The 27678-nt window shown below is 38.9% G+C and overlaps 1 protein-coding gene across 5 annotated transcripts in view; it reads left to right on the forward strand.

The window, feature by feature from the left end:
- The window catches only part of DYM (dymeclin), a 211006-nt gene that overhangs the window by 30378 nt on the left and 152950 nt on the right, over positions 1 to 27678 (forward strand). For 3 of the 5 annotated variants that reach the window (XM_086770006.1, XM_086770005.1, XM_086770008.1), the window contains 4 exons: positions 843 to 915; positions 10494 to 10586; positions 12277 to 12402; positions 13736 to 13878. In XM_086770006.1, coding sequence (XP_086626132.1) covers positions 843 to 915; positions 10494 to 10586; positions 12277 to 12402; positions 13736 to 13878 — 435 coding nt within the window. The remainder of the gene's footprint in view (positions 1 to 842; positions 916 to 10493; positions 10587 to 12276; positions 12403 to 13735; positions 13879 to 27678) is intronic. The other 2 variants (XM_086770007.1, XM_086770009.1) reach the window with 1 other exon arrangement.

Consider the following 27678-nt stretch of genomic DNA (forward strand, 5'->3'; position numbering starts at 1 on the left):
TGGTTTAATAACCTTTTTTCCTGAGTAAATGCTGCAAGTCTTTTGTTACAGTTGCTTGCGAAAATTGCAGTGCTAATGTAAAATATCACCACTTCTATTGCTTAGAATAGTTGCGTTTTTTAAATAATTTAATCTTCTTGTGCATTTTGTCACATTGTGTATGAGTAGAGAATAATTTCTGCTCACTTAAAATGCACTTTGGAAATTCATGAATCCTTACTTGTCATTGAAACATGTAAAACCTCTTCAATAAATAAATGTGCACTCATGAAAAAATAGTGTGTAGATTTAATTGCTTAAGAGCAGCAATGATGTGTACTGTAGGCTGCATTAATTTAAAATATTGTTCAGTGTATGTTAGACAAGTGAAACTGTCTCTGCTGTCTGTCTTTGCTTATTCTTCACTTGGGATTAAAAAAGGGATGGGAAAATGCGGGAAGTGCGTGAAATTTTGAGAGGAGACTTGAACTGTGAACCAGTGAGAAGTCACTAGTGATCCGTTCAGTTATTAGTAACAACCCAATTTAACTCGAATTTAGTTAAGTTGTAAAGTAAGGCTTGATGTGCTTAAAATTAGCAGGCTCCCTACGATACCAGCATCTCATTTAATTTATACAATTCTTATTTGTTTTATATATAAAAGGCTTAATATCAACATTTTCTCTGGTGATAATCTCAAGTGCTTTGCATTTCAGAATAGAATGCCATCTACTACTTAAACAGGTAGAGTTTCTATTCTGGTGTTTGTTCCTTAATTAAAATATTGATCATCTGTATATTTAAATCTTTGCTTTCTTTTGGTATTTGAAAATCTAGAAAACCTTTGGTATGCTTCTTTTCAGGAACAGAGTGTGAAGACCTCATAGAAGAGTTGCTGTGTTGTCTCATCCAGCTCATTGTTGAAATTCCCCTTTTGTAAGTTGGCTTTTTTGTTTTTTCAGCCTCCTTTTATAAACTGATCATTTTAAAGAATATAAAGTGTAGGGTGATGGAATTCTAATATTTAAATACTGGTATTTGAATGCTCTATGTGATGGTGTGGTACTGATAATGATAACTTGCTGCCAGTACCAGCCCTGCATATTCTTTGGAAGAACTACATGATCAGCATCTCATACCCAGTTCAAGCCATCTGCAGAAGTTAACTCATTTTATTTTGTAGGAGCTTTGACATTTGCTTCAGGTACTTCTCTTGGCACACAAGCAGTTACTGCTAACTTTTGACTAGACATGGTTATGCTAATCGTACAGGGGAAGGTACATTGGAGATGTCACTTCATCTCTGGGGGATGCGGCAAGGTGCAAACAGAAGTTCCTGTTCTGCAGTTGTCTGGGTTTTTCAACTGCATGTGTGTTAAATAAGTCACTATTTAATACTAATTTCTGAAACAGCAGTGAATTGATGTCTGAAGAAGAGGGAAGAGAAGAGAAATGACTAAGTGGAATGTTTCTATAGATCTCCAGATTTGTTTACGTGGCTTTTCTTGTGCGTCTGCTGTATCTGTGATAGGTTGATTCCACATCCCACTGGGATGCATGTCATGAAACATACTTCAGTATTATATTAAGGAGAACTTTGTTCTTTGGAAATAAAAATGTTTTTCTGCACCTGGCCTAATAAGATTAGCTTATTTTTTCCCAGGATAAACTTTACCAAATAGTGTTAGCAGTATCTTTTGTGTTAAATTGTCTTGTAGTCTTGCCTAAAATGTAGTGCCCCAATTAAAGCATCACAGCTATGAAAGTGTTTCTGATTATCTATTACAGTGTAGTATGCAGCTCTGCTGATGATTAGGTTTTTGTACTTCAGATTGTTTTCTTGATTGGAAAGCTGACAAATAGTTTCTGAAACATTGCTGTCATTAGATACAACTCTGTCAATGTTACATTGAGGGTTTGGGGTAGGTAGTGTGTAATGAATTAGTGATATGATTTAGTGTCATTCTGCAGAGCTTGTCAGGACTTCCCGGAATGGATACACTTTTTGTTTGGAGCAGATTAGAGGAAGTACAGAGGGATGAAAGGCCCGCGATATATGGGCAAGTTCATAAATCCTGCACACTTTTATTTTTCTTTCTCGGAAGTCCCAATGTGTGTGGAGTCCAGTATCGTTTATTCTGTCTTTCTGGCAGAAAAGAATTTACAGGCATGATTTGTCTTAACCCTTTTCAACAACTGAAGCTATCAGCATCTCTATTTCTGTGTGAATGTGGTTGCTGGGAATGGAAGTAGCTGTTGAAAGCACTTCATCTACTATATAATATAGTGATAATAATCACTTATTAAAAAAGAAGTTATAAAGCTTTAATGTTCAGCAATATCGAAAAAGTATTAACTTTTCCTAAGAGTTAGATGTGGAAGTTTTTGGAGTATTTTTGTGAAATAACTTTTCTTAGCTAAATTCTTCCTGAAATATCATGCTATTGAATTGTTAGTAAGATACTAACACTTACAAAAGTCTATGTTATTTTCTTGTTTACCATATAATATGTTTAACAATGTGATAGTGCCTTGACTAACAATTTTATTGCAATATCATTGAAGGAGAAGTAGGGTAGGGGAAAGGAGATACAGAACAACTTGCTTCCTCTAATACAGAATCGAGCTCTGTTCTTCATAAAGATGTTATAAGGCTGAAACTTTTTTACTTAATATAGTATTAATTTTTTTCAGGAGAATGATCAGAATTATTTTAGTCGTGAGTTTATTTTTTATTTCCCTGATCAGATTTACACTATAAATTCTTTCCCTACTTTGTATCAAGGGAGTAGTTGATTTTTTCTCTTTAGCTGGAATAAATCAAGAAAATTGCAAGCCTAGTGTGTGAATTTTGGGAAGGAATAGATTCAATGGAATACATGAAATATTCAAACTTGTAATGATTTCTGTAGCAGGACTTAAAATCACTTGGTAGAGGATAGGCAGCTTTGGCAGCTTACAGTGGCACTGCTGAGAGAACGTCTGTCTCTAAAGCTGCTATTAAAGATGAAGTTTTGGTGTGACAGACCATTAAAATCCCTGTGCTTAGCCTGTCTTTGAAGTGTCCAGAATAGCGAAGTTTTTCTTGGGGGCATCAAATAGCCTTAACAGAGGATTGTCACAGCTAGTGTGCTGTGCCCCTTGGGTTCTGTAGGTGCAGTTTCATGAAGGAGTGGATAAGCTGGCAGCTGCTGTCTGAATATATGGTTTCTCTATACCTCAGTTTAAGCTTATTTTTTCTCTTTCGCTGAAATACTAAGATGATTTTTAAAGCATGGAAGGCCATCCCTGTGTCCAAAATGCAGGAGCAGAGGTACCTGTGCAGCAGTCCTGCACTCTTTTCTTTTGAAGTTGTTCTAAATGCTGTCAGGTGCTTTTTGGTGAAAGCAGAATGTTTCAGAAGTACTATAATTTTTTTCCCCTCTGTCTATATAATTCAAGATGTACTGTCTTAAAGTTTTTTTTGCAAATGTGTTACTGAAGAGTGGACAACATTGCTGGATGATGCTGTGTAGGTTCTTTAATGGAACAGTGAGAAATTTATGATTATAACTTAGATCGTATTATTCTTCACAGTTGAGTGTCTCATTGTGAAGACGTATATGTAAGATGACAGATACTGTTGGGAGGAGAGCTTAGGATACATGCGTGTGGTATTTTGCAGGCAGGTACATAATCTTAACCCATATTCCAGACTGGCCAAAAACAAGCATAAGACTTTGGACTTGGCACGGGCACTGAGCTCGTGAAGGCTCGAGTCTTCCCTGAGCGTGGACAGAGCTTGCTCACCTCTGAGCTTGCTCTGCTGGAAGCCTTGGCAGAATGAGCTCATGTCTGCCTACAAAATAACCTACAGACATACTTGGAAAAATGCAGGTGAGCAGTCTAGCTTGAATTTAATAAGGAAGGTGTCAGATGGGGAAGACGACGAATGCTAAGTCTGTAAGCCACCTCTCCATATCCCTTACTATGAAATATAACTGAAGGACCAAAATATGTTGATATTTGTTGGCAAGGGCTGCAGAGATGTACAACAAACCATATCTAGGAGTGTCTCAGAATTGTCTATGATGAATTTAAGGAAGTTTTTCTCAAAGTTAGTTTGTATTGGGAAAGACAAATGTACTTTAAGGCAGTTACAGTCAGCACGGTTAAAAGAGGTAGTAGTAGGGACCATGGGACTCTGTAGCATTGTGGCTCTGTATCTGAGAGTTATTAAAAAGCTCCTGAATTGCCCTTTTGAAAAACAGGCTCTGCTGCCCTGTACAAAATACCAAGGAAAAAAGATTTCATGTTTAATTGTAAGACATTTTATAGAAACTACAAGATTATTACTTTTCAAGAATTAGACTTGTGCAGTCCCTTATAACACTTGTGTTATGGTATGTTGATGTTTGATTTATGGCTCCCTTGGGTATGTTATGGATACTCTACTTTTTCTTTGGTTTTGTTAATGTTAGCACTCGGGAGTATACGGTAATGATTAAAACTGCGTAGTCAGCAAAAAGGTGCAACTTCAGTATTTAATTGTGTGACTCTTATGTAGAAACTGTTGCTAACGTTTTGTTGCAAGATAGAGCTCCCAAAGCTTTGAATTATGAAGGCTTCTTTCAGCAGCTTGTTAAGAGCTGGTATGTGTAACTGAACATCTGGTTGTTATCAGTACGTTTTCACTTCATTAAAAACTATAAATGCATATGGAGGAAAAATGAAATACTGTGATCTAGTTACATCACTATTAAGTAACACCCTGTGGTACCAGTAGAAGTTAGTTCATATTTCTATTACATTGCATTATTTTCTCTACTTACAGTTGTTTTAGGTTGCAATCTTAGTTACTTCCAAATGTAAGTGTTAACAGTGTTTTGACTCATTTAACGATGCTCGCTACATTTCCTGGGAGCTTGGAAGTCGATTGTAGGAGGAAGAAGGGCAATATAATTGATTACAAAGCTCTGCAGAAGCATTGCAGTATAAGAACGATACCATATACAGCTGATAAATGTTTAGACTTTGTTTTCCTTGCTAATTGTGAGCAGCAGAAAGGTTAAGAACTATTTTCTCTCCTATTTTGTATTTTATTTTTTTGTTACTTTCAAAACGATAGCTATAATAGTGTTTTTTTAAAAGGACTATTCAAAGAACTTTTATCAAAATTGTAGTAGGTGCAGTATTTGAAGAGCTATTTGACTTTGGCATTTTTGGCAACTTTACCTAATCATCAAAGGGAAACTTCCATCTGTTGAAACTTAGGTTGAACCTAGCAAAAATATCCAGACTGAAAGAGATTTGTGTTGCTTCACTTTGAAGATATGCAAAGTTTAAAACTTGTACTCTGTGTAAGAGGCATCTGATGAACATGAAGGGAGTTTTATTTGCTGCTGCACCTTATAGTAGTGCAGCAAATAAAAAAAATACTTATTTGGAAGTATTTTTTGGAAGACCTTAGAACGGCCTTCCAGTACTTCAAGGTGGCCTACAGGAAAGACGGGAAGAGACTCTTTAGCAGGGCCTGTTGTGACAGGAGTAGGGGTAATGGTTTCAAAATAGAGGGAGATGGATTTAGATTAGATATTAGGAAGAAATTTTTTACAATGTGGGTGGCCCAGGTTGCCCAGAGAGGTGGTGGATGCCCCATCCCTGGAAACGTTCAAGGCCAGGTTGGCTGGGGCTCTGAGCAACCTGATCTGGTTGGAGATGTCCCTGCTCCTGGCAGGGGGTTGGACTGGATGGCCTTTGAAGCTCCCTTCCAATCCAAACCGTTTTATAACTCTGTGATTCTGTGGTTGCTGCCACTACGTCAAGATGGCTCTACCTTGAAACCAGCAGCTCACACTTGGGAAGTGGTAGTTCAGAGAGACTGCAGAGCAGGTCTCTGCGATGCTCTGAGGTAGCTTTTTGAGCACCTGGGTTGTCATCTCTGTGGCTGCTTTCTTCCCTGCAGGTAGAAAGCTGCACAAGCCCAGCCATTCGAGCTGTCCACTTTTATGGGTATTGGGACTGCTCCCTTGTGTTCCATTCTTCGAAGGGTAAGGTCTTTCACTTAGATTTAGTGGATATTACTTACATTACTTGTTGACGTGCAAGGTAAATACAGAGGAATATAGATTCTCTGTGGAACATTTAAAAGCCCTAGACTTTTTCTAATATTTTTAATCTGTAGAGGGAAGAACTGGATGCCACTGAGATAAAAATGTACACCGCCACATAATCTGAAATAATTTAGGAATAGATCTAGGAATAAAGGGTCTTGAATCCAACTGTCATTTTAATCCTTTAGATACTCTCCTTAGAGTATTTCTTCCTGTTTTGTTTTCTCACTCTCATTCTGTATCCTAGTCAAGAATTCCCAGTGCAGAGGAGATGCAGAAGGAAATGTTGGAGATGCTCTCTGCTTCCAGTTGGTGTTTCTTGAATGCCCCTTGGGGACAATTCCCAAATATTTGGAGTCAACTGTAATTAGCATAGTGCACTATCGGCTGCCACAGTGCGTATATGCCATCAGTGGGTGTAAAATCAGGAGTGATTCCAAGAGGAAAGATTACGTTCGCTTTGAGTTGTTGTACTTGTATCCTGAGACTGATAATCAGATACTCGCTGTTCAGTTTTCAAAACTGATCTTGTTCTCTGTGGTGACTTCTCTTTCACCTTTCTGGTGGGCCCTCAGGAAGCAGGGAAATGAAACCTGGTTCCTGTATGATTTGAGAGTTTTTTGTATGAATCAGCCCTTTTGGCAACTCTCCTAAATTAGAAAATGAGTTACCTTTTAACCTTTCAATGCTCGGAGTAGACAGCTCTGGCTGAGTGAAAGTTCAGGAAAATATTTAAACAGGGAGGGGGCTTGGTCTAGTGGTGTGAGTTGAAATTTAGAGTTTTCTTTCTGACTGTTCAGGCTGTTTGCTCTGTAGGTGTGAAATAATTTATGAGCTCTCAGCCTCTGTATGCTAAGTTATAGAAATAGCTGCATTTCATTGACTACTTAAAGTATTTACAACAGCATATGCCTTCATACTAATAACTGGAGTTCCTAGCTGAGATTTTCTGAGATATTGCCTCTGTTCTTCATCTTGATTCCTCTTTCGTAGACTCCTCTCTTGCAGGCAGGGAACAAAGATGCTGTGAGTTATGAGCGGTGCTTGGCATTGGAGAGAAGCCAGGATGGTGACACATCGGTAAATTGTTGAAGTTCTCGGTCGATGACACTGACAGAAGGTCATCCACATGGTTTTGAGTAGTAAAAGCAGATCCCAGGATACGGGGGAGCCGGGGTTTTAGCAGACCCCTAGTTCTGGTTCTGTGGGGGCGAAGGCATCTTTTGGAAACAGCAGTTACACTGACACCACTCCCCTTACCAGCTTAGGTACAAAAGCTGCTGGTAGCATCAGACTCCTGAGAACTGCTCCTGTTGCTTTTACTTGGTTCTGTAGGAGTAGACAAGAGTATTGGGGTTTTTTGCATTTTCCCACAGGCTATGATTGACAGATGACCTTCCTGTTATTATCTTCACATTTTGATCTGCTTCAGACTCCAGCGTTTTCTTTGTCGCTCAGAAGAAATCTACTTTGCAACCCAGTGGTGTGTCACAGTGTGGTATCTGTTTGCTGTGTGGTTCCATTTAGGGTGAGCACTTGTCTGTGGATGCAAGCAAGCAATGGCAAGTGTTGAAGCTATTACAATTGGAAGAGTTATTACTCAGGCAGGTTGCCTTAACTGGCTGCTTGTGTACTCTATTCCTGCTTGTACCACAAATAAGATCTGTTATTTTTGTTAAAGATTACTGTTTTGACCATTGTCCTGTTTTTCAGACATTTGGAACTTTTAAAGTGCAGTATCAGCATTGTGAAATACTTGAAATAACTGTCTGTAAAAGGGCAAGGTGAAATTTTGGTCCAGTTGAAGCAGACAAAACCTTGTGAGGGTGTGATAAACAGATAGACGATCTGGTGCAGTTCTCCAGCCCCAAATGCCTGACATTTGATAGCTCTGATAGAATTTACAAGTCTGCCACCACAATTCATAAGTAAAATAAGTCAGTACAAATGTATGTTCTTGGCAAAAGACCAGAAGAGAAGTGATATCCTTTCCAGTTTGTATCCTAGAAGAATGAGATTTCTTCTAAAAGCAATACTTCCCTGCTCTGTGCAGGGAGGTTGGACTAGACAAGCTTTAAAGGTCCCTTCCAACCTGAACCATCCTGTGGTTCCTTGATACTTTTAAGTCTAAGTGCAGTGCTGCTTTAAAAGCAGTACGCCCAGGGCCATATGTCTCTTGAAGAGGAACCCAGGATCTCTGCTGCCTCCCAGACAAAAGCAATTAAACTGGAAAATAATGTTGACTTACTAGAATTTTTGTCATTTGATTTTAGTGTGTTAATTTTAATTGTACTATAATACAAATTGTACATGGATGTTTAGAAGTGTTTGTTAAAATTGAAATGATCTGGTATCATTGCTTTTGGAAAGAATCCATTGACATATCAACTGTTTCTCATTGAAATGTAGATACTAAAATGTATGTTAAATACATACACACATTTATGTTCTGCTAGCATCTAAGAGTCTTGCATTTTGGAGCTCAAGTCATCATTTTCTGAAGAAATCCCCATTTAGGGTAATCACAGATCCTTATGATATATCTTTTGCTTTAGCAACTAAAAGTGTATATATAAGGTCTTGTTGCCAGAAGTCAGTTTTAACTTTGGTGCCAAATGCAAGAACCTGGACCCATTCCATCTAATTAAAGAAATGGGCGCTTGCTTTGTGTCACTGTTTAAGAAATGCGATACCAAGGAGGCCAGCCACTTGCAAAACAGGCTTTAGTAAGGAAATAACCCAAATGCAAGAGAAAAATTATTGCCCTGACTTCTAGAGTTATGCCAGATTGTTCCCTTGTGAAACAAGTACGTCTTGAGAGGCAATAGAAGGATATTTGTTAGCTTGTCTACCTGACATAGGAATATATCCTCCAGTGGGAAGAGGAGAGAGAGAGAAAGAGGAAAAAATTCAGTGACAATAATTACTGAAATCTCCACATCAGAATATCCAGAGGGAAGGGAAAAAAAAGACCTGTGTGTGCTTTGGTATGTTGCTATGTGAAGCCTGTGTACTTGGGACATGAGCTGTATCTGAGTTCTGTGGATTTCTTTGTCTTATGAGACACTTGGGAAGGAAAATAGACCCCACAGAAACTCAAAACATCATGCAGTTCTGCTGGTTTTCTGAAATAAATAGCTAAATAATTTTGACGTGTAATTGATACACGAGTTCATTATTTCTGGTTTCCTTCTTATCTGCAAGCAAACCATTTTCAGAGGAAGCTGGAGATCAGCATAAATTCCATGTGAAATCAGTCTGTATGACCGATAGCTTTGAATAATTAAAAAAAAATTCAAAACCAAACCCCTCTATTCTGTAGTCTCTCAATGTAAATAAACAGTATTTTCTTTGAAGTTAAAAGAGGTTCCTGGTAATTCTTGTGACCCTTTAGAAATGCTTGAGTTTCAGAAAACTGTACATTTAACCCTTTGTGGAGAAAATAATTTTGCTCTGAAGCTTTATCCTTGTGCTGATAAATTAAGCGTGACTGTAGCTGAGCGGTTACACCAGATAGCAGGACTCTGGTTGTGTTTATGTCAGAGCAGATTTAATTTGAACAGATTCTACAGGTTGAGTGGAATGTTTCTGCAGTTAAACATGCCCTAACTGGGTTTTGAATAGAAAGAAAATGAGAATAACCAACTGGAACTGCATGAATTAGCTTACTTTCTGGTTTGTTTTTTTTTTTTTTTCTTCTCACAGACTTATATAAGGGTATTGAAAGCAGATTTTTTTTTTCTCCTCACAAAAAAAAAATTAATACATTACAGTAACCTCTTTATTTCTCTACATTGAATCTTGTAAAAAAATACAGAATAGTTTTTCCTCAGACTTGTATTTCCAGTTGTATGGCTTGTTAGAAAAAATAAGTAAATGAATGACTGAAATGGAGAAACAGAACACTAGACTCTAAAATTTGTTTCCTCTCAGCAAAAGTGACCCAGTGGATGTTGTGATGTCATTCATCAACTCAGGGTTGGAGACACTGTTCTTGTATTCTCAGCCTTAGTAATGATATGTTTCCGAATTTTTTTTTTCTATAGCTAAAAAGTATTTTTCCAAGCTGTTGTTTTAATTTTGATAGAAAAGCATTTCTTTTTTTATTGGCGGCTAAACTTCCAATAATCAGTACATATAGGTCTTCCAATAATCAGTACATGTAGGTCTTCCCTGCTTTGCTTGGGGTGGACGAGGGCGGTGGATTGCAAAGCATCAGGGTTTTGGAGAGGGAGTGGGAGCCATTCCTAGCTCAGCCTTGCTTCTGGCTGATGTGAATTTACAGGGGAACCAGATCACAGTGTAACCTCTGGCCTGATCTAATTATTGGCATTTTCACTGGCTAACTTCCTCAGTAGTGGGCAAAAAGTCAGGTAACTCACAAAACCTAAAAGTAATTAAAATGTGCTTCATGATTTTAAGGAAGAATGATAATGAAGCAGTATGTCTCTTCCTGACGTATAACTTAAAACGTTGTGGATTCAAATACTTCAGTCGTGAGAGAAAACAAAAACGGTGAGTTTGCATAACCTGCAGTTTCAAAAACATTTTTGTATGTGTGGTAGTGTGGTTGTGTGTATTGTGATCCAGGAAATTGTGATTCCAGTTTGCTCTTGATTTTGAGCAAATAACTAGCATGCTCTGCCCAAACTCTGGCCTAGAGCTACTGCGGAAGAGCTTAACTTACGAGGCACAAAACTCTTCTTATGCTTTACAGTAATGCATGTTATTTACAGGATTTCTAGCACCCCGCTTGAGAATATTAAAGTATTTGAGGGTGCTAAAAATCAAAATTACTTCTTCTAAATGAAATTCTGTTTATTTTGGTAAGGGCCACACCAGTTCTGATCCTGAGACTAATGAAGAGTTTTTCTCCAGTCATTGTTTTCTGTGGTTAATTTATTTTATTTCAGGAGAGATTGTGCTGTAGTTTTCAGGTTGTCATTGTTTGCAAGAACACTTAGTTTTATGTTTGTACTTGTTTCAACTGCCAAGAATAAAATATAAAGAAAAACTTAGCATCACTGCTGAAACACACATTGATGCTGATTTTTTTTTTAATTTTAAATAAAGATACTGTAAAATCTTTGAATTTCATAATATGAATAGATTTTTAATTTCCAGTAGATCCTGGGTCAAAAAACCTTGATAATTGATGCCAGACACCTGTTGTAACTTAATGATACCAGATTGTGCAGCATCACGTGGAAATTAAATAGTAGCAGTGGGGGAAACATTAAAAGTACTTAATAACAACCTTTCTAATGGATTGCAGGATGGTCCTGTTGCACCAAATGAAGTATTTTCTTGCTTTTAGAGGGAGTAAAAATGGTCTTTAGTTGAAAGCAAGAATAATATTGGTTCATGTCCAAGTTGTTTCATTGTGTTTTGAAAGGTTTCATGTAGTCTGCAGTTTGTCACGGATGAAGGAAGCAAATTCCATTTTTCTCCCCCTCTTATAAATGTGTTAAAAGGTCATTACAGGCAGAGGTAGCAACAGAAAGCATGAGATACCGCAGATAGTGGATCTCTCTCTCATTCATTTTGCTGCACAGCCTTTCCTAATTAACCTTAACATAGTGAGCTTTGCTAAACTATCTGCCGTCAGTATTTAGATATCATGGCACATCTGTTGGGATTGGCTGTAATATCTGGAAGCTTTAGACTTACCTCAAAAATACCATCTAAAACTGCACAGCGGTATGTACTATGTTGATATCTTGAGCATTTCTTACACTTAAACTAGCATTTGTTTGTTATATTCCTTTCTTAGTGATCCACTTTTCCTGACAGATGGAGCTGTGTTTGGCTAATGAGCTGTGGGTATCTCCCTGACTTAGAATGATGGTTTTGTGACAATTTTATTTAACAGGACAAAGGGCACTCTTTTGAGATATATTTGTTGTTTATAGGGTGAAGCGTAGTCTGAAAACTGCACCTGGAATGTTTTGGGCAATACTGCAGTGATTTTACATTGGCTTGTCGTTTGGCATCTAGATAAAAATGCTTATGTCTGAGAAAAACAACCCATTGTTGGTACAAAATGATTTTGAGTTTTTTTAATTTGTTGTTTACATGTTCCCAGTTGAAACTCGCTGTGCTGAACAGTGTAAACTCAGGTGAAGCTACTTAGTGCTCTTGCAAGTCCGTTTGTAAACAAACCCAGTAAATTAATCTTTATAAATCTCCCTTTTTTTTCCTGCAGAGATATTACATACAGCATTTCTTTGGAAGCTGTGACAACTCTCATCGTCTTCCTCTCCTGCCAATTATTCCACAAAGAAATTCTACGAGAGAGCATCATTCACAAATACCTGATGCATGGTCAATGGTATGTCCTGTTCTGGGGTGGTACCTTATGGCAAAGCAAATGCTTCTGATTGCTTGTTTAGATTGTTTGTACTTGAAAACAAAAGACAGCAAAACATGTTTTGTTAGAAATCTTATTTGGCTCAAAAGAAAGCAGAACACAAAAGCAAACACTTGTAAAGGCTGCCGGAAAGTTTCAAGTTTAAATCTCACAGCCCAGACTTCAGTAAAACTATTTTGGAAGCCATTTTCATTTTTTTAGGGTAATTACATTAACTTAAACCAGCTTTTATTTTTCAGGATTTTTTTTTTTTTTGATTCAGCTATGAGTCTTTTCCTGTAACACTGCAGTCTAGAGAACCCGTGTACCTCAGAAAGGATAATGAGGCTTCTGGCAATACAAATGAATAGCAGCCCCTTGAAAGAGTGCACATATGTGCTACGCTGAGTTTTAAGCTGCAATAGTGGAAATCCTGAGCAGCTGGTAAACTTAGTTGTATAAGTAATACCACTTGTTCTGGCAAGTTGGTTGGTTTAAATGCTTTGTCATGAATGCTTTGTGTGCATTTTAGTCAGGCTACCATTCGTCCTCTTTCAACTTTAAATTACACGCAGGCAGATTTTTGGGAAGGGTATCTATTGTCTAGCTTTCTGAAATTTCTACTAGGCATAAGAGACAGGTACTGCTCTGGGGTGGCACGCAGGGAAGGGAGGAAGGCTCAGCTTGGCTGCAGGCAGAGGGAGGATAGGGCAGACTTCAGCCTGAAACTGCAGCAGGATGGAGACAGAGCCTCAGTATTTGAGGAGTTTGGTGGTACTTAAGTCTCTGGACCAAAGGAAGTGAGTGCTTGGGGCAAAATGGGGAATATTTGGGAGAAAATGCAGGATGTAGTCTAAGAGATCTGACTTGGGAATAGCAAGTGCCTGGTGTCTGGAGAGGATTGGGAATTTGGTGGCTGGGAATGCAGAGCAATGTGAAGAGTTGGAGCGAAAACTAAACAAATGTAATGTTTCTTTCCCTTGCATAAATACTTTTACAGTTATGTCTTGAGGTAAAGGAATACAATCATTCCACAAAAGAAATGATTGATTTTAAAGTAGTATTGAGAAAAGAAAACAAAAAATTGCTTCCATGATCCTGCTGTTGAAGGTACTCCTGCAGAGCCTTGCTGAAGTCAGTGGAGCTTTGTGTGGGCAAGACCTTGGCGTTCTTTCCCTTTCCAGTCTGCTGGAGACTGGGAGAGTTACTGTCTGTGTTTAGAGCCAAACACCAGCCTTTGCACCCTGCCTGGGCTTTATTGTGCCAAATTTTGCAACCTGTGAGTCAACTAAAGCTGTTTTCTTTTTCTTTTCAGCCTCCCATATACCAGCAGACTTGTGAAAACCTTACTATATAATTTCATTAGACAAGAAAGAAGCCCTCCTCCAGGGACCCATCTCTTTCAGCAGCAAACAGATGGAGGAGGACTGCTGTATGGAATTGCATCTGGAGTGGCAAGTGAGTCCTGTTTTCTATGAACTATACTTCAAACCCCATGAAGTATTGCCGTCTGTGTGACCTCTCTTACAAACACACCTGTAGCCCATTTCTTTTTCAGTGAGTGATACTGGTGTGCATGCTCAGTATCAAAAAGCTGTCCACAGGCCTGCTTGGATTGTAATCATGGCCAGTCTGTCTCGAGATGCGTTAGAATCCGAGGCACTTGTATCTGCAGATACCCTGGACAATAGCACATCATAAAATTAGCACTTAGTCCCTATTTTTCTTTTATTGAGACATTAAAAAAAACCCAACCAAACAGACAAGTAGTGCTTCGTTTGATAAATCACATGCTTTGAGTTACTTCAAACGTTGTAAGAAATACTTTTATCTGCATATTTTATTCTTCATAATTACTCAGTGGATATGGTCACCTGCTTTGTGGCTCTGCTGGAGCAGAAGGTTGGGCTAGGTGGTCTCAAGAGGTCTGTTCCAGTCTCAAGGACTTCTGTGATGTAAGGGAGTGACCCAGATAGGAATTTTTGCAACGTATTGTAGTGTATGCCTTTCCCTGCAGGTTGACTAATGTTTTTTCCTGAGTAGTATGACTAGATTCTGACCTTTTGGGGGTGGACTGTTTGGTTTAGAGAGATATCGCCTGACGAATATGAAAGACTTCATGCCATTTTTTGTTAAGAAAAAGAGTTCTTGTGTTTGTTCTACTATGTACTGTGTTTTGGTCGGTGGTTGCTCTCTTCCCCACACCATCTGTGTTTTATGGGTGTGTGTATTACATATAAAAATTCTTCCTAAAGGTTTTTCTTTTCTGTAAAATAAAAAGAAAATATAATATATTGCTAACAGTAAAGGTATATTTTATTATTTTTTTTTCCCCGATAAACTACATAACACTTTGCAAGTCAGTTGCTGTTAAAGCTGATACTATTTATTTTGTTCTTTTGTGAAATCCGTTCACTGGCAGCATCCCTAGGGGATATTAAAGTTCAGGCCACAAATGATCTGCCAGAAATATTTTACAGTCTGAGGCAGTGTTTGTGGATCTCCTCATGGAGGCAGTAAAAGAGCATGTCTCTAACTTGGTGCAGCGTAGCCTAAACACATCGCTGCTTCTGCGTAAGGGGAGGTTACACACAACTTGGTGTGCTCCTGGAACACACATCCCCTCCTTTCTGGTTTCTGGTTTACATGCTCCTGGGTAGACCACTGCCATGTTTGGGTTTTATGCCTGTAATGTAAACATATCAGAAAACAGTTGCTTTGCTTGCAGTTTATTTAAACAGAGAAGAAAAGTTAATTAAATTGTTCCCTACAATGTTTTTATTCAGGAGTCCCAACAGGTACATTACCTTATTTTCAGTTGCTAGAGAAATTTACTCTTAAATTTTTTTTTCCAAAGCAATTTTCAGTGTGTGATTTGTACTTTGCTTCTGACTTGAGAGCAGTTTTCACTGTGTATTTTGATACCTCTGGTTACCTAATGGCTTTATTATTCTTGGTTCTAATCTCTCTAGTCACACTTGATTATCTTTCTGCCTTAATGCTGCCACAGGCAAAATAGTTTTTTTCCTCTGCTGGTTACTTGATTGATTTGTAAAATCCATCCAAATTGCCACCACTCCTGCCTTCCTCTGTAGCTCCTCTGATATCTTATCCCCCCATGACTTCTTGCTTCTTGTGTATGAAGTTTGCATTTCTTAATGCAAACTCCTAATGTTTCAGCCTACGTCTGTTCTTTTCCGTTCCTACACTTCCACGCCTTCACTCCTCTTGAACCGTTCTTTAACAACTCCCTTGACGTACTCCTACGCTTATTTTGTTGCTTCTTTGATGTGTACCTGAAGTGCCATCTCTTTTGCCAGTGAATTAAGTATCTTCTTTTAAAGCCTGGAATAAAAGAGCCTTTCTGAAGAGCTTTGCAATGACCTGCCTGGGAAAGGGGAAGAAACAAGTACCACGTCCTGTTGGAAAATAGAAATATTTCTTTCTGTTTGTGCCCAAACAGTTGATTAATGTTGGGGTTTTTTTTGTGTCTGATTACTTATCTGTATATGATGTTGGACTACAGGTGGAACTTGGACACGATAGAATTGGTAGAGTAAATGACATATTTGCCTATCCATAATATCTATGAATTAACCCCTTGCAATCCTTTGTTTTATGTAGCATCAAGTACACGGGCAGGGTGTGATACAGATTAGAAGACAGCGGCACAAATTGATAGTCTGTGTTATGGAACAGAAAATTTCTGAGCAATGAGCAGATGTGGAAAACTTAGACGTGATTTCTGTATTGTGTTATTTTTGTGTATTTTGTAGTTTAATTTTACAAGATAAGAATTGAAAGAAGAATGGAAGAATTGAAAATTCACTTTTATGTTGCTCAGTGTCTTACAAGTACTACATGATGCTTAAAATAAGGTTACTGAAATAGCCTAAATATAATCTATTTAGGATAAAAGGAGATAGGATCCTGGTTTTAAAAATAATTTATTTTTCATATGAAATTTTGGGGCCTAAGATAATTATTTTACTTGTTAATTTGAAATTATTTTACTTAGTATGACAGTCGTCTACATTGCCATGTATTACATTATGCATATTTTGTAGTCCCCTGCACAGCAGCAGTAGATCAACAAAGTCTTAGAAGCACTGTATTTTAAATCCACCCCCCCTTTCCTTCCTTGTGATTCAGCAGGAGTGATGATTATACACAATATGAGCAGAAGTTTACCCTTTCCCACAGTTAACCTTCTCCTTCATAGCCTGTTTTTTTCCTTTCATGAGCCTCCTTAACCCTGCAACCATACAGCCAACATTCTCACACCAATTACTTCTCCTTGGTTTGGCCTCTCACTGCGTGCATGTTATCAGCGTGCAAGAACCTTTCTCCATCCTGTATATAAAATACCTTCATGAGAATTGTATTGCCAAGTATGTTGTCTTCCAGTAGTTAAATAAACAATAGTGGGTTTGGAATGAGGATGGCAATAATGGTATTTTAGTTTTGTAACTTCATAAAGGATGTTATTCTCATACTGAGTCAACTTTAGTTTGTCCTTGCAGTCTTTTCGTAGATGTGCAAAATAATTGTAAAGTGCTTCTAGAGGTGATGATGTCTGTGTGTTATGAAGGCACAAATGACATCAGTATGCATGGCAGTAGAGATTAGACCTCATATATTAGAAATTAGAAGTTATTTTTTCTTGGTTCACAAGGTACATTGAATCAACTTACTTTCAAGATTTTTTTTTTCTTTGTTGATTTTAAATCTCCTCTTTTTTTGAGTGCTATTAGCATTCGCCAATTCATGGTCTATAGGTAGCCAGGTTGAGAGAACATTTGTGGGCAAGCAAAACTTTTTAATTAGTCATTTTATTTATTGCAACATAAAATTCATGTTACATTGAGGAACTACCAAACATGATATGCTAAGACATGAAAATGTTCTACCTAAGACAATTGCAAAATAAGGCAATTTAAATGGTTTCATTTGAAATAGTTAATCCAATTTATACTTTCCTATTAAACCCCCCTCCCCCCCACTTTAACACTTCTTGCAGTACTTAGGAGCTACTGCAACAGTGAGATCTAATTGACTTAGTCTGTGCTATTTAGATGATTAGAGATGTAATGGGGACAATGTTGTACCTGTAAGAAATTAATGAAAAGGCAGTAGCCGCATTATCTTCATTAATCACCTCAGCAGTCATGGTAACTGATGTGGCCCACAAATGTACCATGGTAGCATCAATATAAATAGCAGAATTCAGTGCGTAGTGGTCAATAATGACTTGTTTTCTCATGTCTGTACTCTTTGGTTGGAACTAGACAAACATTCCTGACCGTTAATGACTTTCTGTCATGTAAGTATGTACTTTACTCTGCCGTGTGTCATTCAGCATCCCTGTACTTGAAAGCAACTGTTGCCTTGTGTTGTATGTATGTGGCTTATTTATACTATAGCTTCTTCTTTTTGTTGAGGGGGGGCTACGTTCTGGTTAATAGGAGCACTTGGACAATTATCTTTGACTTTTCAAGAAAACTGTTATTCATATTTAGCAGTTTATGTTAAAATTGAAGATGAAAAAGGTTATTATATAGTGTGATTTGTAATATCTAGATTAAAACTTGTCTAAGTAGACACATCATTAAAGAATATTTTTGTGTTTCTCAGTTATTCCTTACAATTCCACCAAACTTTTTTTCCACTAGAAATATTTCAGGCTGGTTGTTTCTGCCGTCCAGAACCTTTTCATGATGTGTCAGAGATCTGGTGTATGATCTGCTACAGGACTGCAACCTTGTCTGTTTCCCTGCTGCTTAGTCAATGTTTAATTGCCTCTTCATTGCATACCGTAATGAAAATGCAGATCTGAAAACTTTTCCTCATTTCTGCCTGTTCATCTTCCTTCTTGCTTATGGTCTGTAAGCAAGCATTGTCGTCCTGGCGCTGTAATGGTGGCATTTTGACCTGCCTGATTGTGAAGATTTAGATAGTGTCCAGATCTTTAACCTTTCCCTTAGTTTCTCTGAAGATGTGTCTGAACTGGAGCAAAATGCGTGGCTGCAGCTCAAGCACACCTTCTTTGAGACTAAGAGGTTTAGTTGAGTATTAATAGCAGGAAAGCTGTGGCAGGCTTAGGCTGCAAAAGCTGCTCAGCAAGTTGGGTTCTAGAGCAGCTTCATCCTGACCAAGATCTATGCTGTGGTGCTTTGAGGACCATAGGAGCTGGTTTGAAGTTCAGTTGAACTACTATCAGAGTGGTGCCTGAATATCCCCTTTGAGAGTCTTCATTGCCTTTTTTTTAGGAGATAAGACTCGTCTTCTGTCTTAATCACAGTAGCACAGAAGAAGGGATTTATTCACTGTCAAGCTCTTGCACGCTTCTTTTGGCATACACTGTGTTGTGTTGGGCTTTGTTTTTCTTTCAGTCAAATTTATCTTTGTGGTTTTGAATGATACAAGAGTAGCGAAGAGTTAAACAGCAATAGGTAGCATGCCTTGCCGCCAGGTCCACTAAACTCTTGGGGCTTTCGGTCACTAAGATCTTGAAACAAGAAGAATCATAGTGTAATTATTTAAGAAATTCTTGATCTTTCTTGTAGGCTTCACCAATGTATTTTTGATAGCAAATGACCCGTGATTCAGAACTAGCCAGACAGCTAACATAAACTTTTTTGCTCTGGGACCCTTGCTCTTGTCATAGATGCTGATGGCAATGATAGCAAAGCATCCTTTCACAGAAGAGCAGTTTATGCTATGAGGTTCTGGTCTTGATAGTTCTGGAAATCTTCCATTGACTCTAAGACTTACACACTTGCAGGGAGCAAATGGTAGGGTTTTTTTCCTTCCTCCAGAGAGGTGGGCACTCCTGGGGACCCTTGGCTGCTACCACTCTGCCCTTATGACAGTGACAAAATATTTTATACTAAACATTCTCAAGGCTTACGTGTTTTTAAGTGATCTGTAAAGCCTCTTTTCTGTGGTATCTACCTGATGCTGTCTAGGCTTGTGGTGTGCTGGGACCTCTGCTACTGTGCTGACTAATATTGCCTCTTCTGTTTTATCGGCCCTTCTCTGTGCTAATCCATCTTCTCTCTTGTCCTGTACATAGATTGTAAGCTGTTTAGAGTAGGGACCAGCGCTGAGTGTGTACCGTACGTAGCATGGTGAGGCTGTGACTAGAGCTTCTGATTTCTGTGGTCATACAAATCATAATTATAACCATATGTTCCAGCTTGTTTACTGAGAGTGCTGCAGCAAGTTTCACGAGGTGTGTTGGTGATTTATCTCCCTGACATTTATCCTGATATTCCAAAACCTGAGCAGCTTCAAATTGCTCATTATTTAAAAAAAAAAAAAAATAAAAAACCAAAAAACTATTGGCTCAAAAATGATTTTTCTTCTTTAATTCTTCAGGGGAAATTGCTTGTTAAAGGAAACCAAGAATCAACCTGATGTATTGTAACAACAAAAGTTTTAAAATTTGATATCTTGCAACCACTAGGTCTAGGAAGAAGGAATTTTATGTTGGTGAAAAGGAGGCATTTCATGCTTTCCAAAATCTTCTTAGCTCTACAGAGTTACAGAAATGGAAATTGAGATAAATATGATATTTGTAATTAGAAAACTCCAGTAAGAATTTTTTTTTTAAAAAAAAAAAGTACTGTACTTGAGTTTTTTAGTCCTACAAATGTCAACTAGAGAATGGTAAGAAATCCATACCTCTTCACTTTACGATCCAGTGTCAACAAGCGTGTTCATCTCCTATGCAGCATTTAGTTTAGCAATAAATGTTAAAATGTTTTTAAAAGATTGTAAACACCATTATTTCCACTTAATTTTTGAACATACTGCAAATGATGAGGGTGGACCGTGCCATCTAAGAAATGAACCAAAATCTCGGAATTAAAGTCTTCAGATTCAGCATTGTCTTCCAGTAGGCCACAGTACTTCTTATAAAGTATTAATAGATCTTAAACTTTTTGCTGGTCATCCTTCTGGATCGTTGATACAGAGTATGTAGGATTAATATGACTGAGAGGGTGAGGTTTTTGTGCACCAATACGGGATATTCAAGTAACACCGTGACTTATAACTCCATGAGGCAGTTATTCCACAAGGCAGTTCTTCGTAATTTTGAAAATATCTGGAGTATATCGTCCAAATTGTGTTGTTCTGCTGCACATTTTCTGATGGAAATGGCTCAGTAGCTCAGGAAAAAGTGTAGTCTGGTTTCAGATGCACTGATGCCTTATTACAAATGGTTTTACCCCTGATATCTGCTGGCAGGTCCCTTGGAGGGGTTCAAAAATGTATCGAAAGGAGAAACTGAGCTGCATTTCAGGTCAGGGTGAGGAACATTGCTAAAACACAACAAATGCTTGTTGTTTTCTTATTGCTCTGTGTCAGAATTTGGTTTTCAAGTCTGCTGATGAATTGATTTCATCCAAAGATGCATTTGTTATTGAATTGCACATTAACTGTTTTCCCTTCATTCTCGTGCCAGATGTCTGTACCGTTGTCTGGGGTGGGAGTCTTTGGACATCAGATCACTCAGATAAATCATTGCCCAACTTCAGTGTGGCAGGGGAGTTGCTTTGCCTCTTGGCTGGTGCATGTGCTTCTACTTCAACACCTTTTCATTGTTAAATTTTGTTTTTTAGTTATTGATCATGTCTGTAAAGACTAAAGAAATACAAAGGCTATGCTGTGGACTGCCTGTCTGGAAGTACTGATTAACCAGCCCTATTTTTCTGATATTTTTTTTTCCTCCAGTAGTCTACTAGAGTACCAGTTCTATGAAGTTGCCACGTTATTTTGCATTTTTTCTTTATGATTTTATTTTTATTTCATTTATTTTATCATTTATGCATTGTAGGTGATCTGGGGAAGTTGAAAAGTGGGTCTGTGTTTTCTGTTTTGTTTCCTGTTTCCTTTCACCTTTTAGCTTCCTGCTGCTTCCCCCCAAAGAAGTGAGGATGTTTGGGTTTTTTTACTGCGTCTGCAATGAAAATCTGTATTTTATTCCCTGAACTGTGGTAGGTTTTTTCACGTGTACAAGGTGAAAGAAGAGAAGTTTATTTGTGTTATCTATTATGTTGGTCATTGAATGAGCTACTGATTGGAGCAGCAGAAGGCTGTTGTGGAAGTATTGTGTTGTGATTGTCATGATCAAATTAGTTGAAGTTTTAGTTGCTGTAGCAATAACTTTGTCAGGGGAGAGGAGAAACTACTTCAAAGCTTCAAATAAGTTAAAACAGCTTTTGCCTTGGAAAGGGAGTGGAATTTAAAAGTACAAAACTAAAGAGTACGTTTTCACTGTTAGAGATGTATCATACATGGCTGAGAGATGAGGGAGGCAGCATCTATCACTTAACGGGACAAGAGGAGCAGTGAGTTTGCTTACCTGTTAGTTGAATTAAATCCTTTAATTAAATCCTTAAATTAATGCAACAGAACTTACTAAGTATACATCTTGCAGGTACAGCAAAGCTTATGGTTTTCCAGTCAGCAGCAGGCATTTTGATTTACATGACAGATTAAATCTGGTATCTGAATTTGATGTGAATTTAGCCTTAATCTGTGATGTCAGTGTACTCAACTGCAGTGGTTAAATACAAAGGACAGTTTACATAAGGAGCTTCTCTTACTTAATACTGGTACTTATGAGGCAAGAATGTTCCTTGCAGAAAGTGGTAGCTGTCTTGCTGGTGCTTAGAACCTGTCCAGAAGGAGGTGGATAATTAACTGCCTTGTTAACGAAGCCATTAATGCAAGGAATACTGTGCTTTTAGGATATGACAACTGTGGTAGGTTTTACAGGGGCTCTGAGAGAAATGGATCAAAATTTAGGTATATTATGAAGCAAAACTTTCACTGGTGCTGAAACTCAAAATCAGATGAACGCTTGAATCTGATTGGTCTGTAATGAAAATATTTGCATCCATCTGTAGTTCAAAATTGTACAGTCTTGCAGATTTGTACAGAAAATGTCAGCCTTGACTAAAATCTTAAATGTATAATTGTCGTTTTGTTATGCTACATTGGTTTTAGTTCAGTTGTGTAGGGCCTTTTTCTAACTGTCGTCAGTATATGAAGAGTACATTGAATTGGGATCGTGTGAAACAAAAATACTTTGAAGGGTAAGTGGCCGTACTATGTAATTACTGTGATGTATTTGCTGTAATGAATTTTCTAACTTTGAGGTAGTGTAACCTTGCTGGAGCCACACTGCATCTGGATGTGGCTCATAGTATGCTGGGTATGAACTCAAGAGCTCGTATTTACAATATTGCCTATATGGACTGAAGTGTTTGATTTTTATTTTTTTTTTTAGGGTTGATTTAGCAAATAATTTCATTTCAACAGCAATAGTTTCTAATTAATGCTTTTTTATTGAGAGGGAAAATGTTCCTTTTTACATTTAAGCATAAGGAATGTTGCAGGTTTTTCCTTCTTTGTTTCTATGGATTATAGCTGTACTTCTGTGTTTTTGTAGATGCATGGAGGAGCTAAGCTCTGCAAAGAATGATCTAAGATTTAATGACGCCTTTGACTAAATTCTTTGTCTTAAACCAACAAAGACAAACCCTTAATACGATTATAACATAGTTGTTTTTTACTTAATGTTCTAGAAGAGCCAATGGTAATTAAATGTGTTCTGCCAAACTGTAGTTTCCAACACAAGTATGAGATTTTTACATAAGCTGATAAATGGCTATTTTTCCTTTTGAACAAGCCATCAAAAACATTTTCCTTCTTTCTGCGAAAGACTTCCCAGCCAAATTAAAGCAAAGCCAAACAGATCATGTGCTTAGCAGAGTATTAGTAGAAACTATTTTAACAGTTGCAGATTTAAGTTTTATTTCCTTGTCCTGAAGCCAGTTACTATTGTTGAGTAATTTGGAACTTTTCTGATTGAAGTTTAAGTTACCGGTATGTGGTAGTTGTAGTATAGAGCAGTGAACATTAATTTTCATGACAGTTGGTTTGTTTGTCAATTTTTTCTCTTTCAAGCGAGTGGCATTTTCCAGAGTGACTCACTTTGGGGAAAGAAAAATACTATTAACAAGAAAAGAATGTGGCACCTAGGAATAGACATCCTGGTGAAAAGAATGGATTTCCATTATTGAAAAATAAATTTCTGTATTACATGGAAACTCAGTTATTATCCTTATAGGAAAGTGTGAATTTTTGCCTGCTTCTCAGTAATTTGATTTTTATTTGGATTTTGAGTTTGCACTGAGTCCAGAGCTGAGCTGCTGCCAGTCTGTGTCAGTCAATGTCTGGTTGATGGCTGTGACTGTCACAAGTACGGGGACACGGCTCAGACATAAGTGACATGCTGCTGTTGTGCATGCTGGGCTGCTGGCTGGGAGGCCACAGCCACATTAGGACAGGCTTAATAACAAAGCTTCACCCTGATCCTTCTACCTCCTCCTTTACTGTGGGCGGAGGGCTGGAGCAGGTGGGAAGAAATGGCATTTTGCTGGTGTCTGCTGTGCTAAGGATGCTTTGCTGATGACGGTGTAATACGGTGGCATTCCTGAAGCTGTCCACAGGAGAAGCTCTTTGAGTCTTACAAGAGCAGCTGTAAAGTTGTCATAGTGGTGGTGTTGCCATGATGATCTACAAAGGGGAGGTTTGTAGAAAGAGGCAATATTTTTCATTAGACAGTTACTGTAGTTGGAATAACACAGGCGTTTGTGAGAAGTGTAACGTCTGCTACCCAAACCGTCTTCCGATGGCAAAACAATTTAACCTTAGGAGAAGGCTTAAAGACTTGGATGTTGGCACACAAAAGGAAGATTTCTCTAACCATTTTACTAGGAACACTGTTGGAGTCCTGAAATACAACTTCTGTTATCAGCATTGTAGCTGGAATACAGCTTTGTTAATTTAATCTTTCATCAACAAATATTTGAGTTTATTAAGACTAGGCATTTTAAACTTAGAGTTCTGTCTTTCACTGTGGAATGTAAGAGAAGGACTAGATAGATGAGAGGCTGGAGAGGAAGACACAGAAGCAAATCCCTTGTTGCCTGAGTTTTCCATGTTATCTTGGTCCTTTCCATCTTCTGTTTCTGTCCTGTAAGATAGAAGGAACGGAGGTGCTGTGGAGTGGGGATAGCAGGGTAGATGTAGGGAGGAGGATGACTCTCTGATATCTCTAACTCAGCTATGATTTGTCTGTCTGACATGAAAGCTCTTGCCGTTTTGTAAATGACTGTTGTGGACGTTAAAACATTCCTGATGTGAATGTGTATACAAAGTAGTTAATGGTAAACAAACATTTTGTTTGGAGTATCGTTAGGGGTTTGTTCTTGCAAAATGGAGAGCATGTTGGTCTGACAAGTTCTTGCATGTTACTTTCATTTAGCATGTTAAGCAAATGCTTTCATGTTTGGCCCTTCTAGATAAGGTCTCTGGATGGTATTGCGTCCTTTGTGTTAAGCATCGCCCCCTTTCCCACTCTCTGTGGAGCATTTTGTGAGGTTTGAAGTGGACTGTTATCGGGGAACTGCTGCAATTCAATGGTCAGACTTTCCCTGGCTGAGATCCAAACCTTGTTTTCCTGTTGTGGATATTAATAATGACAGAGTTGAGACCTTGTCACTCTTCTGAATAGTGTAGGTAATAAATTAGGAAACTGGATTTGTTAAGAGAATTGTGGTCAGGAACAGGACAAGGTTTTCTGTTGAAAAAATTTAGAATGAGTCTAACTCTGGAATAATTCCTAATAATTCTTAAAAGACTAAATTTCCTAGTATTCCTGGTAAGATTTTGGATTTTTACTGGGGATCATGAGAGTCTGTAGCTGATAAATACACAGACCTGTAGTCTCAGTCTGACTGAACTGAAAATTTTTACTTTCCAATTGGTCTGAGTTCGCAGAAAACCCTCACGTTAAGTGAGATTATTTTTGTGCTGCCGCTGACATGCAGAATCAGTTTAAGTCCATTTATTTCAGCTGTGCACATACGAGTCTTACTTCTGTATTAGATGGTTGTTGTAGGACTTCAATTATTAGCATATGTCTGGGGCAGTGTACAAGCCTTTAGGGTACTTGAGGGTGAAGACACATCAGTTGGCTTTCTCTGGTCAGCTTCAGCTGGCATTTATTACTAAGACTTCAATCAGGTATTTAAGGTTTGCTTTCCTGATTTATTTTGCACTTCACATCTTGTGAATAGTATACCTAAAATGTGAATACATTAATCAGAAACTCCGTTCCTAGAATGACAGAATCATAGAATAGTTAGAGTTGGAAGGGACCTTCAAAGCCCACCCAGCCCAACCCCCCTGCAAGGAGCAGGGACATCTCCAACCACATCAGGTTGCTCAGAGCCCCGTCCAGCCTGGCCTGGAATGTTTCCAGGGATGGGGCATCCACCACCTCTCTGGGCTACCTGGGACAGTGTTCTACAACCCGCATTGTAAAAAATTTTTTCCTAATATCCAATCTAAATCAGCCTCCCTCTATTTTAAAAACATGACCCCTCATCCCATCACAAAAGGCCCTGCTGAAGAGTCTCTCCCCACCTTTCCTGCAGCCCCCTTTGGGCACTGGGAGCCGCTCTCAGCTCTCCCCGGAGCCTCCTCTTCTCCAGGCTGAACAGCCCCAGCTCTCTCAGCCTGTCCTCATAGGAGAGGTGCTCCAGCCCTTTTATCATCTTTGTGGCCCTCCTCTTGACCTTCTCCAACTGGTCCATGTCCTTCTTGTGTTGGGGGCTCCAAAACTGGACACAGTACTCCAGGTGGGGTCTCACCGGGGCAGAGTAGAGGGAGAGAATCACCTCCCTCGACCTGCTGGCCACGCTCCTCTTGATGCAGCCCAGGATGCGGTTGGCCTTCTGGGCTGCAAGGGCGCATTGCCGGCTCATGTTGAGCTTCTCATCCACCAGCACACCCAAGTCCTTCTCCTCAGGGCTGCTCTCCATCCATTCCCCGCCCAGCCTGTATTTGTGCCTGGGATTGCCATGACCCAGGTGCAGGACCTTGCCCTTGGCCTGGTTGAACTTCATGAGGTTGGCACAGGCCCACCTCTCCAGCCTGTCCAGGTCCCTCTGGATGGCATCCCTCCCTTCCAGTGTGTCGATGGCACCACACAGCTTGGTGTCATCGGCGAACTTGCTGAAGGTGCACTCTATCCCACTGTCCGTGTCGCCGACAAAGATGTTGAACAGGGCTGGGCCCAGCACGGACCCCTGAGGGACGCCACTGGTGACCGGTCTCCACATGGACATTGAGCCGTTGACCACCACTCTCTGAGTGCGGCCATCCAGCCAACTCCTTATCCACCGAGTGGTCCGTCCATCACACAGTGATTATAAGAGGATGCACAGAATTGTCACGAGGATGTTCTGCATCAGATCTTTCTTTCTACCATGAGACCTGTTATCAGCATCCTCTGTCATTTCTGTCTATTGCAGGCAGCGTCTACCCAAGTGAGGTCTCATGGTGGGTGCTCACAGCTAGTGCTGTGGCTGAAGGGTTTTAGGAACAGGCAGCAGGCACACCTTACACAGGGGTTTGCTTTTCATTTTCTTTGGGATTTTTGTTTTGTTTTCCTCCTTTCTATTTTAGGGAATTGGGGAGTGGGAAACTGAAGTCTTGCATTTCCTTTTGTTGAGTGAAAAAGAAAAGTTCCTCTCTTAGAATCCTGTTACAGCTTCTCGTCCTGCATTCTTCCTCAGGAGAAGCTGTTCGGGGCACTGCCAGGACCCTTGGCTGCTCCGTCTGAAGTAACCACATTTGCTCTACTCCGCCACTCAGTGTGTTGTCAGTATGTAAGCCTTAGCTGTACATTAGAGAAATTTAACTGTTAGAAACTCTGTAATGTTTGTCACATAGCTAGATTTGAACCTTTGGGAAAAGGTGGGTCTGTAAGTTCTGTGGAGCCTTTAGAAAAAACTAGTTTAAGGCTTAAGTTAAGGCTAGTTAAGGCTTACCTGAGCGAGGACTTTGCAGGCAAGAAATAGCTCTTTCACAACTGGTTCTTACTGTACCAGTCATGTAATGTCTGCCTAAATACATTGCTTTGTGAAGTGAAATTCAGAAAAACTTGGGAGAAGGATTAGCCTGTAGAATATGTGAGAAGTGAATCATTTGCTGAGAACCGTCTTAGCTACTTTTTCCTCTGTATTCTCAAGGAAAATCCTGTATTATAGCTATCAGGCTTACAAACTTTTATTTTGGACTGGCAAAGGAACATGTAATTTCTTTAAACAGAAATTTAAAAAGAGGCTGCATGCCTGAAGGCTTGTCTTTTTTCCAGCTACTTAAGCCGATCTT

Source organism: Chlamydotis macqueenii, chromosome Z (genome assembly GCF_036417535.1).
Source record: "Chlamydotis macqueenii isolate bChlMac1 chromosome Z, bChlMac1.mat, whole genome shotgun sequence".
In the NCBI taxonomy this organism is placed as follows: domain Eukaryota; kingdom Metazoa; phylum Chordata; class Aves; order Otidiformes; family Otididae; genus Chlamydotis; species Chlamydotis macqueenii.